At 38.1% G+C, this 14,629-nt stretch overlaps 3 protein-coding genes across 3 annotated transcripts; all 3 read left to right on the top strand.

Moving 5' to 3' along the window:
• The first annotated feature begins 6,629 nt into the window (after positions 1-6,629).
• On the top strand, positions 6,630-9,043 carry LOC134240890 (uncharacterized). Its single transcript, XM_062722996.1, has 2 exons — positions 6,630-7,013; positions 7,311-9,043. Exons 1-2 carry the CDS (start codon positions 6,825-6,827, stop codon positions 8,100-8,102), a joined length of 981 nt encoding a protein of 326 aa, XP_062578980.1. The 5' UTR covers positions 6,630-6,824; the 3' UTR covers positions 8,103-9,043.
• Positions 9,044-9,054: 11 nt separating this feature from the next.
• LOC134240891 (uncharacterized) lies at positions 9,055-14,215 on the top strand. Its single transcript, XM_062722997.1, has 4 exons — positions 9,055-9,164; positions 9,350-9,591; positions 9,691-9,869; positions 13,697-14,215. The coding sequence occupies exons 1-3, from the start codon at positions 9,064-9,066 to the stop codon at positions 9,825-9,827; spliced, it is 480 nt and encodes a 159-aa protein (XP_062578981.1). The 5' UTR covers positions 9,055-9,063; the 3' UTR covers positions 9,828-9,869; positions 13,697-14,215.
• Positions 11,422-13,551, top strand: LOC134240892 (uncharacterized). The gene is made up of 2 exons (XM_062722998.1): positions 11,422-12,059; positions 12,180-13,551. The coding sequence occupies exons 1-2, from the start codon at positions 11,422-11,424 to the stop codon at positions 13,549-13,551; spliced, it is 2,010 nt and encodes a 669-aa protein (XP_062578982.1).
• Positions 14,216-14,629: the final 414 nt, after the last annotated feature.

Below are 14,629 nucleotides of genomic sequence, written 5' to 3'. Positions count from 1 at the left end.
TCGATGAACATTATTGCCTTGGTTACTAAAAATATAAATTTCTGTCAAATACTCTCAAAATGCTACTCCAAATACAGTTTTAGTCTGATTATAATATAATGTGGTATGCAAGTAGAAGGCACTAAGAACATAAAGAGACTTAATCAAGGATCATCATTCTATTTATTGCTGTTGTAAAATTTCAATTCCCAACTCCTTAAGGTTTCGTCAAAGGTCAACGTGTCCAAAAATTTATTTTTACAATAGCCCCAAAACTATGGGAGATATAAAGTTAAAACTTTTACAGTTTATAAATTATTCATTTGTTAACAGATAGAAAGTATCACTTGATAAAAAAAAAATACTTGGAAAAAATATTAATTGAGAAAAATTTTTCTTCAAAATGCATATATTTTCAAAAAATACACCTAATTAATTCCGCGCTCTTAGTGAAAACCATCATTGCAGAAGTAATGTATGTTTATCAATGAAGGGCAAGTTGGACTTGAATAGCCTCTGGAAAGTTGTTTTCCCTGTTAATTTGGTCCAAATGTTAAGACTTGAAAGTGAAAGTACATTGCAAATGGCGGATTCTATAGGGGTCTTGTCTTTATACATGTCATGCTTTCAATAACAGCCTTTCAGAGACCATTCACATCCAACTTGCCCTTCAAGGATAAACATATATTATTTCTGCAATGATGGTTTTCACAAAAAAGACAGAATTAAGCAGGTGCATTTTTCTTTAAATATGCACATTTTCCGATATAATTTTCCTCAAAAAATATCTTTTTAAAAATATTTGTTATCAAGTGATACTTTCTATCTGTTAATCAATGATATATTTATAAACTGTAAACGTTTTGACTTTATACCACACATAGTTTTGGAGCTATTGTAAAATAATTTTTTAGACATGTTGACCTTTGACGAAACCTTAACGACTTTTCTCTTCCTTTGTTAAAAGTACAAACCAGTAGAGCGTCTGTCTCGACAGACCTCTGGTTTTATTTGTATTTGCCTCTATCTGAATTTATCGAAAAATTTAAAAGCTACTTGTAAGATGTTTTCTGTCATAGAACAGTCTTACTGAATCTCAGTTGGACTTGTATTGTCTTCATAATTTCCATTTCATTCTTCAGTCTTGACATACCCTCATTATACCCCCGCTTGAAAAATGGAAAGGTATAAAGTAATCAGGATGTCCGTCTGTTACGCTTTGGGGTACCCATCTCTTATCCGCAATCCCTGTGTTACCACTGAATGAAATTTGATGAGACTTTCACGGAATCTTTATTACATATTATTATTGTGACCCTATTTCACTTTTTGATCCGACACATATTTTGGGTTTCCGATAGCAAAACATGGACACTGCATTTGTATTCATACGGGAGACTGGGGCTATCATTTAGCGAGCTCATTGCTCACAGTATCTCTAGTTTACTTGGATTTCACTTTGCCAGAGGTCATCAAAACTTATTTTGTTTGTTAAATCCTCTACTTTCTTCTGTAATTCTCTCTCCAATCGTTCCAGTTCTTGTTGTTTCTGTTGTTGTACTTTTAGACTTTTCCATTAATAATTTGTATCCGCTCTTTAAATTTATTGCGTATTTCTCTACATTCTTTTTTATAGACTCTTGCAATAGTTTGTCCTTTTCCTCTTTGGAAATAGTTGAAAGCCACTGGGAGATTTTATTGTACGAATACAACATGAATGTCTCACTGGTTAAAACTGACAAATTTGGTCTGCATGATACTTAAAGATCAAGCTGGCCAAAGATGAATTCTGGCTATTTATTGAACTTTAAAACTGATCTTGTTGTCGTCAAAAGTTATCTGATGGATTCCAATACTTACCACCTGGTGAGTGTTCTTGTACCATTCGCTGTAGAAACTGCTTAATAAACAGGTTTTGAAGTAATGACAGAACAAGTTCACCTATTTTGTCAGCTTCTTAAGCAATTTAGATAGTACCAAGTCATCCAAGTTTACATCTGTGTCAAAAGGAGTCTTTTCCCCCATTATGAATTTCAAAACCGCATCAGGTTTGGAAGCTGCATCATCAAGAAAATTTACCAAGGTATGAAAGTGTCGTTCATTTCCAGGATGTGACCTGATGACTAAATCATACGCCACTAAGGTGCAGTTATGAATTTAGAAATTAGAGGCAAGAGGTTCTGTTCCTGCAAAAAAAGATCTTCTTAGCAGTCCAAAAGGATAGCTTTGAGCAATTATTTATAAACCATTGGAGGTACACATGTACAATGGACATGATCCAAAAAGTTGCAGATATATCGTCTTTGTGATTAAAAAAACTGCCTGTTCTTCTAGAAATATTATATTGAACCCATTATGTTTAAATCATATTTGGAAGTCATTCTATATTCATCTAGCAGATTGTTAAAATGCCTCTCGGTTGAAGCTCGATCAGACATGGTAGATAATAAATCATATACTACATTAAACTCCCTCCTTTCAGCAAGCAAATGACAATGATCTGATACAGGTATATCATTTAGGATATTTTTCGGAGTTTCCAAGACACAATTTTTATTCACCATTTCTCTAAGACCAAGCAACAATGAATTCTGGTTAATATCATCTGTCAAAAGGTAAGATTGACACGTGAGCTTTTCTTCATCAGTTTGTTTAATATCCAAGAGAAGAGAAGATTTTCAAAGATATAATGCATTTTCACCATATGATCGGTCGATCAATAGAGCCTTGTCCTAACAACAGAACCCCTGACCCTGGTGCCATGATTGAAATTCACAATTTTGGAAGAGGCCTTATTTGACCTAATAATAGACTTGGTCAGTTTATTTAACGCATGGGAGTAAAAGATGATTGATTGTATATTGTTTAACGTCCCTCTCGAGAATTTTCCACTCATACTCGTATGGAGACGTCGGGAGTAAAAGAGAAGATTTTCAAAGAAATAATGCATTTTCACTATATATAATTTATGTAGCCCCGCCCTAGCTCTAGAGCCACTGACCCATGGGGCCATGAAATTCTAATTTTTTGAAAAGGCAGCCTTACTCAACATAACTATGTACTTGAATTGGTTATTTTATGTAACCCCCAGGAGTAAAGAGGAAGATCTTCAAAGAAATAATGTATTTTCACTATATAATCTATTTACCCTCGCCCTAGCCACAATTTTGTTAGAGGACTCAATGCTGATTACAATCATGCCAACTGCCTGATGTCCAGGAGTAAAGTAGAAGATTTTTAAAGATTGCACTTATTTTAGTGGTTTTGGCCCCACCCCTCAGGGGAAGGGGGGGGGGTACGAGAACATAACATTCACAATTTTTGTTTCCCTTCACCCAAAGATGCTTTATGCCAAAATTAGTATTAATTGGTTGATCGGCTGCAGAGAAGAAGCTGAAAATGTTCAAATGTTAACATACTACGCACACCGCACGACGTTGGACGAAAACGGATAGCAACATATAGGTCACATTACTCAGGTGACCTAAAGATCTAAAGTCGAGATTGGAGCTGTATACAAAGCAAGTTCCGAATACAATAGTTTGAGTGTTTTTGTTCTTCTTATTTCTTGTCAACAGATCATATTGATATACAATTAGTATTTTTGACTAAAGGTCCAACAAGTAAGATTTGGGATAGCTCTCAAAGATGTTGGGAATAACAGATCCTTCAACATCTCCTGAAGAAAGCAGGACATTAGACCGTTTGTAAATAGGTCCCTGTTTCAACGGACGAGAACAGTGTTACACTCGAATTTAAGTAATTATCTGGTGGAAATGATGAAAGTGGTAAGTGTACTTTTATGAAATATATCAATTATGAACCGCAAGAATTTATATGCGACAATGATTATCATGATCACGATCAATATGTAGAATTTCAAAATGGCGTTCTAGTTCGATTCAGTTTTCTTAATTTAACTGGGGTTGGTGGTATTGTGTTTACATCATCAGAAGACTGATCAGAAGGAAGTAGTGATTTTATGCTGTTTAACGTCAGGGTCAGGGGTTCTGGTGTTGGGGCTTTCTGAAAAATTGAAGCTTCATGTTGAGTGATCGTATAATGTTCCCTCTCGAAATATTTTTGCTTATATGGAGACGCCACCACTTGCCGATGGACAGCTGCAAATGTTGTCCTATACTCGGCACTCAGGGCCATTGAGAAGGGAGGGATCTTTTTCGTGCCAGCGCCTACCGCGACAGGGGACCGCGGTTTATACGGTCTCATCCCAAGGACCGGTCTTCAGGTCCCACAGTGGGATTCGAACCCGCGACGTAAGGATCAAGTCCTTACTTCGCGACTGTAGAGCAGACGGAAAAACTACTGCGCCACGCTAGCGACTCTTGTCGATGAAGACTGGCATTAGATCAACTTTAGGGATAACTGTACCTATAAATGAAGTCATTCGGATGCCTCGGATTTTCTATTTATGTAAATAGGAATATCGCAAAACAAACATTTCAAGGTTGTGTTAGCGCAATTCTGTTATACATGGTTGATTGGGCCACCTATCGTCCATTAGTATTAGCATCGAATGAGACCGTAAAAGCCGAGTTTCCAAGTCGCAAGAAGTGCTGGCACGAAAAAGATCCCTCACTGCTCATTGGCCGTAAGTGCCGAGTATAGAATAAAAAATTTGCAGCTCTCCACCATCAAACGGTGGCGTCTTCATATGAGTTGAAAATTCCTTCGAGAGGGACATTACACAACATACAAACAGAAAACCTTTACCAATTGTTAAGCCATTATTCACACACTGAATAATCTAGTTCATGGATGATCATGACATGGAACAAACGGCGAGGGTAGCCGATCGACAAGGATTGCTTACTCCTGCTTGACACCCAATCCTACCTTGGGTGTTTTAAGAGGTCCTTATTTTCTCTGCTCCGTTTTTCTGATTTATTTGTTTCAACGGATCTTTGAGCTGGATTACTGTTCGTTATCTCAGTGACGACTTAACCTTAAAACTTCAAGCTGAGATTCGAAGGTGCATATACTGCAAGTATTACATCTCAAATACAAAAAAAAAAAAAAAAAAAAAAAAACGTTACTCAGATGTTGGGTCAGACAAACAATCTCTTCTTCATTCTCATATCATGACATAATAATCTGAAAGCTATGAAAGAAGGAATTTCTTCAGTAGGATTGGGAAAGTTATAAACAGAGAATGATATGAACTTTACTCAAGGTTATTTGAGCAAGATCAAGGTCAATGTTACAAAAAGTGTAAAATTCGTATATTTACTTTCTTTCTCATATAAAAAAAAATATTTCAGGGTGATACTTTCTCAAAGACTACTTATAACATGATAGTATCCTAATGTCTTCGGTACTTCCGAGTATTCTCTAGTGAAATAATATTGTTAATAGATACCTCACAAACATTATTTATGACGAGAGGATTTGTCCTTGAAACTACTAGTATACGTTTTGCCATCAATGCACATTGCCTGAATCCTAGAAAATATTTTTGATTAGTTATTTGGGGTGTTTTGCTTGTTAGTTTGATTGTATCCCTTCGAGACAATTACTCGGCATAGAGCATTGAGGAATCCTTTTGTGCCATCACCTACTAAGATACGGGACCTCGGTTTATACAATTTAATGGGAAGGGCCAGTCTCCACGTCGCACAGTAGATTTGAACCCGCGACGTAAAGATTAGAGTTCCTTACTCTGTGACTCTAAAGCAAACGCTTTAACAACTGCGCCACAAAAGCGACATGATAAATTTGGAGATAAACCTTTAATGAAGTAATTTATCTTCGGAAAGAGACACCTATCTCTTTCTCTCACTCTTTATTAATTAGGACAACGATTATAAGGCCAAAGTTTTTTATTTTCTGTTTAACGGGAAGCGCCGACTCAATTTTTTCCAAAAACCAAATAAAAATAAAAGACGTTGAACTCATTTTTATTTCCAAAACTCGCCCCGATCCTGTGTTTAAAAATAAAATCGGGATCGTTATACTCTATTTTTTCAACTTAATCAATGAAATGTTTGATATTCAACACCTCTGAGCTTAACATAAATAAGCGTCTACCTGATCATGAGTTAAAAGAGAACCAGTTTAATAAACAGACAGTTTCCCGGGAAAGGGAACGGCGGATCATGTGTATGCTAAGATTGACATTAAATGCATTGACTCTGCATTGTGTCAGAGCAAATTTGTGAAAACAAATCTTGATGAAAATATTCGGACGGGTCATTTCTGTATTGCTGGAAGAATGCGGTAACTCTGATGTTGTTCAGATACGTAGAATTGAAAGCAGCGGGGGGGGGGGGGGGGGGGGGGGGGGGGGGGACTGACATAGACCATACGACACTCGTTCGTGTCCTCAAAGATTTTGGGCAAGTCTTTGAAACTTCAGTATTTAAACAATTTACTGTTCTCTACGGTTTTGAATATAGTAGAAAATTGAAATTCTCTGAATGGATGTAAGTTACATTCATTTGACACTTATTTTAATAATCAGTCACGCAAGGACAGTAATGATGGATAAAATTTTCAGATGTAAAACGATTTCCGCATCGGTGTGCAAAGTAGAGAACGATTCCAACAACAACAAACCAACCCAGGGGAAAAGTATATTTAATGTATTTATGAGGGCTACCAGAAGCTACACACAATATCCTGAACAAAGATATTAAAATATCTCGATCAAAATAATTCTAGTACTATATGGACTATAAAGGAAAATTCCAAATGTCATATTATAGCAGAATTATTCATATTAAATGAAATTCTTATAAAACCTTTATATTAAGAAATAGGTATTACTATTATCTTGTAGAAAAGAAAGTACTTCCAAGGATAGATTATATAATGATGTAATTTCAATAATGAGGAGGCACAGCTTTTGGTTTACCAACCACCAAGTTGACAGTGTAGGTAACCACATTGTTTCCACATTAATCCAGACATTGTGGTATTTGGATCCATTTCAGAAAAGAGGTTTTCAACTGTCGAAGCTCATCAAGGATTTATCTGGGTACCGTGATTTGAAAGTCCAACATAAAAAAAATCCAAAAGTGTGTGTAAATTAATTAATGATATACTAAATAAGAATTACCAACAATTTTTTTTTCTTCCAAATTTGAAGAAATATGTTGTCCTTTCATCCATGAATTAAAAAAAAAAACAACTTTATATTGGAATTTACCATATTTAAAACATGCTTACAATCAAAACTAGTTAGAGGATAAATGTTTCTATTATTTTCCTCGTTTACAACTGATTTTAAAACATATAATATATTGGTAACAAAATATATTGGTAACAAAATGGTAGCCAGATTGAATATAGGATTTAATTTTTTTTAAATTAAGGTTTCTTCCACTGACTTGACGGAAAATGCACAGAAATTGCTTTCGCTTCTCACTATTCCATGGATGATGAATCCCCAGTTTAAGAAGTTGTACAAATCGATAGAAGATTTAATTTCATATCTGAAGAAATATGATGAATATTTATGTCATGGCAATAAGAAGACGAAGGCAAACCATGGAAGGACAGTGCCAGTTAGAGATCTGAAAGACAACTGGATACTCAGAGACATTGAGTCGGTAGAAAATGTGTCTGAAGATTATAAAGCTCTGGACTCGTGCATTAAAGATCTGCCGGAATATCAACCAATTGATGTCATTAGATTTGAACCTGATGATAAGGAGGAAAGAAGAAAATGGACAAAACAGTTCTCCTCATCAAGTTCTGTTGCATTGTATTCATTCAAATATGGAAACTATCTCCGAAACATATGTGTTTTGTGGAAAATGCCAGGACCAACTTGCAGAGACACGGTTAAGCAAGTTCAAGTTATTGACAAAATAAAAAGAAACATTCAATTTTCAACCAGAAAAATACAAAAGGACTTTATAGATCGTTATAAATCCTGTACCAGATTACAGCCAGCAATATTAAGGAATATGTATTCTTATCTCACAGAGTTTGAATATCAGGCCAATTCTGCAAATGCTGCACAGATTGATGAACGCTTCATGAAGTTTCTTTTGGATAGTGAAGATTGTGAATTGATCTTCGATTTGAGAAAAAATAATTGCAGACCTGCAGAAGAGATATTCAAGCCATTCTGGAAAGAGCTTGGGAAATTTTTTTTATGAAAAAGCAGCTGTTCATGAAAGACGTTCAAATGATAAACTTTACTTACCATTTGAAATTTCTCTTGATGATCTCAGAAGTCAAATACTGCATAGATTGCCTGAGGGTTCAGAGGCTCCATCAGTGTCTTGGATAAAACTGAACTTTAGTCCATCAAATGTGTACAACACAACAGCCAAGAATTACACTGGACAGTACAATGTAAGATTTGCAGTGCAAAAGAGATTGGTTCGAGTGCAGCACCCAGACTCCCATTATTGTGCAGTTCTTTTTTCTATGTTAAAAGAATTTGCCTGCCAGATGCGTGATTACTCAACATTTAAATGCATGGATGATAAGGCCATAATACCAATACCTCTGGGGGAACCTGGTCACCCAGTTTCAACTGGAGTACGTGCTCACCATGGTGGACTTGTAGGTGGATGCGTGAAAGTTGTAGCACTGGACCACGATTTTCATGTTGGTGGGATAATTCCTACTGTTTGCTTTGTTAATGACATACCAGAAAATCCAAAGGACTCCTTTTACAATGGACTTCTCAATGTTACTGTAAAAGATAAGGTTTTTCAAGCCACTGCGACATTCTACTGAATATGTGTCATTAATGCGACAATACTACTCGGATGATGATGTGAACCTGAGAACTCCTGTGCTGATTCGTTATACTGACGGTGGACCAGACCACAGGACAACGTACAAAAGTGTTAAAGTAAAACTCTGTGCCCTTATGGAATTCATTGCTCTGGACTTAGATTTGATAGTGTGTGCACGAACAGCACCTTGTGGGAGTTATGCTAATCCAGCAGAAAGAAGAATGAGTCTCCTTAATTTGGCATTACAAAACGTAGCATTGGAGCGGACTGCTATGTCTCCAGAATGTGAAATGCAAGTCAAGTCTGCATGCTCACTAAAGAAACTGAGAAATTTGGGAAGTAAAAACCAGAAACTTGCTGAAAGTTCTGGATGAGAATATTCAAGGTGATGCAAATTTGTCAACCTTGCAATCTAAAGCAGTTGATACTTTCCTGGAATCCCATTCCAGAAGCCGTCAATACTCTTTTCAGGTGTGTATTAAAGTGAAGAAAGATTTTTTGGTTATATTTAATATATTGATAAATATTTAAAAGATCGAAAGTGCATGCTGCATATACTTATCGATAGTGCATGCTGCAAATACTTATATACATTGTATTTAATTTATGTGAGTTAACACAGTGCAACTTTTCTTTGATAGAGAATTAATTTTTAGATCAAGAAGTGTATTGCAGACAACTGTGGGTATTGTATTCTCAATCCTCCAAGGCATTCCAGATGATGTGTTTCGTGGGCTTCACTTTGTGCCAGATCCTACACAGGATGAAAATGGGCAGTACAAAGATTTTACGCACCTGTATGGTACGGAAACTAATGATATCAAAAGACCAAGTATGATAGGGAAGCATGGAGAATCGTCGGAGAGAGACAAGAAATTGAAAGCTGTTTTGGTTGGAAGTAAGCACACATACAATATAACAAATACCATGTATTAGTTAATAAATATTATACTTATATATTGTGTATTGTGGTGACATTTCTTATAATATTTTACAGCTAAGGTGAGAGGATTTGTGTTGTGTACAGAGTGCGGAAAAAGAAGGGTCATATATGCAGCCAGAAAATTGGATAGAACAGAGAAGAGAGCAGAACGGGTACAAGAAGAATTACTTTATATTTGCAGTAATCCTTAGTTCCCAGGGGGACAATACCAGGATGTCATAATATGTAGACATGTAAAAGTTGATGCGCATGCGTGACGGGGAGTCGGCGGTTCTTTTGTCTCTATCAAAACTTTTTCTGAGAAACTACTGTACCTGCAACTCTGTTCAGTATTCATCGATGGAAAACCGATCATATAGTATTCAGATCAAATGTTGATGCATAAATGTTTGATTTTCAGAAACAGTTTTCCTTCAGTGAATGATATGGAAAATCTACAACCGGAAGTAAACAATACTACTTTCACTTTCATTTCGTGAATGAAAACAAAATGAAAATATCATGAGTAACATAGTCATAATTTTTAGCCTAGCTATTATATCAGCTAGAACTATTTCATCTCAACATTATGAACAGAATCATGGGAATGTGAGGTTAGTGAATATTCATAATTTTCATATATATGTGCCAGCATTTTCACATGTCCAGTAAGTACGGTGGAGAAACATCAGTTCAAAATGGCACCTGAAAAGTGTTTCGAAAGGCCAGCCCTTTTGTATCTATTTTGCCTTGTCATGTTAAATGCTAATGACTGCCACCCTAATCCAGGACCCAGACCACCAAAATTTCCATGCCAAATATGTGGCAAAGCATGTAAATGGTCTAAAGATGTACACTCCATAGCATGTAACATCTGCGAATTATGGTTCCACAGGAAATGTCTTAATATGAACACCTGTGTTTATGAAGCTTTTAGTAAAACCGACGTAAGCTGGTACTGTTGTCAATGTGGGCTCCCAAATTTCAACACTAGCCTCTTTGAGGACATAGACTTGGCCAACATGGAGAATAGCTGTGGCACGCCGTCACACCCATCACATATCTCCATATCCTCTGACTTTGATCCTGACACAGTTGGACCACCCCAACACACGTCATCATCACAAGCGTCCAACAGAGCCATCAAGCATGAGTTTGACAAAAGAAAGTTGCGCGTCACAGTCATTAACTTCCAAAGCATTAAAGCCAAAAGAGAGTATCTCTGGAACCTACTGTCGGATACTGATCCTGACATTATCATCGCCACAGAGACCTGGTTACACGAGGGAATTATGGAAAAGGAAGTTCTCCCAGACAATTATCAGTTCCTTACTAGGAAGGACCGACTAGGCGACCCACATGGAGGTGTAGCAATCATAGCCAAATCCAACATTGCTGGGGTCCAAGTAGATACAGATACCACCACTGAATTTATAGCAGCTTCTATCACCTGTAAACACAATAAAGACCCATTGATCATTGGTTCAATTTACCGGCCACCAAGCAGTAAGATGGAATATATAGAGGAGTTATGTTCAGCTGTCAAAAACCTTGCCAGGACATACCAAGGTTCAGTCATATGGATTGGAGGCGATGTCAACCTGCCCGATATTGACTGGAGGTCTTCCAGCACTTCTACCCAACATAACCCAGCAGGTATCAACACCACCTTTATCAACACTGTGTTTGACATTGGAGGCGAGCAGATAGTAGACTTTCCTACCCGAGGTACCAACACCTTAGATGTCTTCATCACAAACCGCCCCTCCTTACTAAACAGATGCATACCTTGACCATGACATAGTTATGATTGACACAAACATTGTGCCCTCCAGACAGAAACCTGTCAGACGCCTCATCCACTTATGGAAGAAAGCCAACACAACGAAGATGGCAGAAGACCTTGACAGTGACCTGGCACACCTTGATGGCTCCACACATGACACCCCCATAAACGACCTCTGGATCACCTTCAAGACAGTCTGCCTCAACACCATTAGGAAGCACGTACCAACCAAGTGGACTTCAAGTAGATTTAACCAACCATGGTGTAACAGAAAGATCAAGCAACTGTCAAGACAAAAACGAAGAGCCTACAACACATATAAAAGATCAGGCAAGGATAAGGATCGTCAGAGATACAGACCCCTGCAGAAATCAACCCAACATGAATGTAAGAGTGCCTATAACTCATACGTATCAGACATGGTGCAGGAGGATTCCAACAGTAAGAAACTCTACTCCTTCATTAAGAGTAAGAAGTGCGACAGTGCTGGGATTGCTCCTCTACTATCTGATGGGAACCTTCATGGAGATCCAGAAACAATAGCCTCTCTTCTGAACCAACAATTTTCGTCAGTGTTCACCACAGAGGATACATCCGATATCCCACCCCTAGGCACTAGTTCCACCCCATCGGCACCTGATATCAGGATCACAGAGGCGTACTGAAGCTCCTGCAAGGACTCAACCCCAATAAGGCGACTGGCCCGGATGAGATCTCCACTAGATTTCTGAAAGAGATGGCTCACCCAGTTACACCAGCACTCACCAAAATTTTCCAGGCATCCATTGACCAAGGTCAAACACTTGAGGACTGGAAAACTGCCCGTGAATGTCTCGCCTATATTCAAGAAGGGTGATAAGAGTAAGCCTGCAAACTATCGTCCTGTGTCCCTGACCTCTATGTGTTGCAAGGTAATAGAGCACATCATCCACAGCCACCTGATGAATTTCTTCGAGCATCACAGTATCCTAACCGACTACCAGCATGGGTTCAGGAAGAAGCGATCCTGTGAGTCCCAACTAATAACAACAATCCAGGACCTCGCCCTGAGTATTGAAAACAACACCCAGGTTGATGCAGTGCTACTGGACTTTTCCAAAGTATTTGACAAGGTCCCACATGAGAGATTGCTAGCCAAACTAGACCACTACGGAGTACGAGGCAACCTACTCAATTGGATCAGGAGTTTCTTATCTGGACGAACGCAGAAAGTATTGGTCGAGGGCCATTTCTCACCAACCGCACTGGTTACATCTGGAGTGCCCCAAGGAACGGTCCTCGGCCCATTGCTATTGGCATACATAAACGATCTACCCTCCAGAGTGAGGCCCAAGGCCAGGTTATTTGCGGACGACTGCCTTCTGTACAGGACCATCACTACAGAGGCTGATGCCAGACTACACCAGATGGACCTTGACAACCTCCAAGATTGGGAAATAGACTGGATAATGCATTTCAACCCAGACAAGTGCGAGGTTATCCGAATCACCACCAAACGGAAGCAACGCATTACCCCATATTACATCCATGGGAAGGAGTTAGCCACTACCACCAAGGCCAAGTACCTAGGGGTCAACATCTCCAACAACCTATCGTGGAACCATCATATTGATAGTGTATGCAAGAAGGCAAACAACACCACTGCCTTCTTAAGGAGGAACCTCTCGTCCTGTCCCAGTAACATAAAGGACAAGTGTTACAAGACATTGGTCAGACCCCAGGTAGAATATGCATCCACCGTCTGGGACCCTCACACAAAGAAAAACATTGACAAACTAGAAGCTGTGCAAAGAAGGGCAGCTAGGTTCGTGACCAATAACTACAACACCACCAGTAGTGTCACAACGATGATTGACAGGCTAGAATGGGAAAGTCTACAACAACGCAGAATTAAAGCAAAGGCTATTATGATGTACCGTGTCATCCATTCCCTTGTTGCCATAGACCTGCCTCCCCAATTCAGCCAAACAGGAGCAGCCACAAGGGGACACCAACAGCGGTACAGGATCCCATTCTGCCGTACCAACGTCTACAAGGAATCGTTCTTTCCTACTACCATCAGGATATGGAACCAGCTGCCAGAAGACACCATCACAGCCATATCCCTGGAGTCCTTTAAGACCAGGATTCAGGGATACAAAGCACCATAAACAAAGCAGGACATGTTTTTATCAGTTTTTTAAATTGTAAATAGACGCGTGGACTCCCCCTCACGTACACGTTTTTAACCAAAGTGAGGAAATGCCGCAGCAGCGGCCCTTCACTAGACAGGAAGAAGGAAGAAGAAGAAGACAGAACATCACCTGCTCTTCCCCCATTGAGACAACGTATCACTCAGATGTTTTAATATTAAGTTCACAATTTATAAATTGATTTATTGTTTGTCTGTACAATAAAAAGTGAATCATGTAAATATTGTGTTTTTCTACCTTCTACATTAGCTGTGTACTTTTTATGTGACAGGAAAATTGCAATTATTCGATACTGTATGCTTTCACTGTGGTGACCTGGAAATTGTCAACTCTGAAGAGATCCGCAGACTACAAGAGAACTTTGCAATAGTCAGACCGATATGTAGAAGTTGTCTAAATACTGGGAAGCAAATTCCCACTCGGAATGCAATTAAAAAACGGAGAAATTAAGATTTATGTCTGTCTTATCCTAATAAAACAATAATAAAGCAGATTTTTATTGTTTTTGTGTAGTTAAAAAAAAAGAAGCATTTTTTTTTACATTTTATTTTTATTTTGGTCCCGACTCATAACATTTTGATCTTTTATTTTTATTTCGTCCCCTCGACCCAACTTTTTTAGAAAAATTCCCGTTAAACAGAAAATAAGAAACTCGGGCCTAATGACCACTTTTTACAATACTACAGAATACTACCATCAAAGAAGGATAATTCAAAGAATAAAATTTATTACAAATCGATATCACAGTTGTCGAAGATTTATGTCTGTTTAAATAGAGGATATCTATACTGTGTGATTTGATATTGGCTTTATCCAACGAGTTGAAATAGTGTATATATTCGCGAGGCTTGTCGAGCGAATATACACCATTTCAACGAGTTGGGTAAAGCCAATATCAAATCACACAATTATAGATGTTTTATCAAAACTTCGAGATTTCCCCTGCGAAACTACAGGAATGATTGCTAATTCAAATTGATAACGTATAATTTGATGACGTAGCACCGTTGATGTTGACATGCCTCGAAAGAAAGTA

The sequence above is a fragment of the Saccostrea cucullata genome, unplaced genomic scaffold (assembly GCF_032062105.1).
Source record: "Saccostrea cucullata isolate Sc308-1 unplaced genomic scaffold, CSIRO_AGI_Scuc_v1 ctg3076, whole genome shotgun sequence".
NCBI classification, from domain to species: Eukaryota; Metazoa; Mollusca; class Bivalvia; order Ostreida; family Ostreidae; genus Saccostrea; species Saccostrea cuccullata.
Note: the sequence above shows the minus strand (reverse complement) of the source record. Positions and strands in the feature narration are given on the sequence as shown.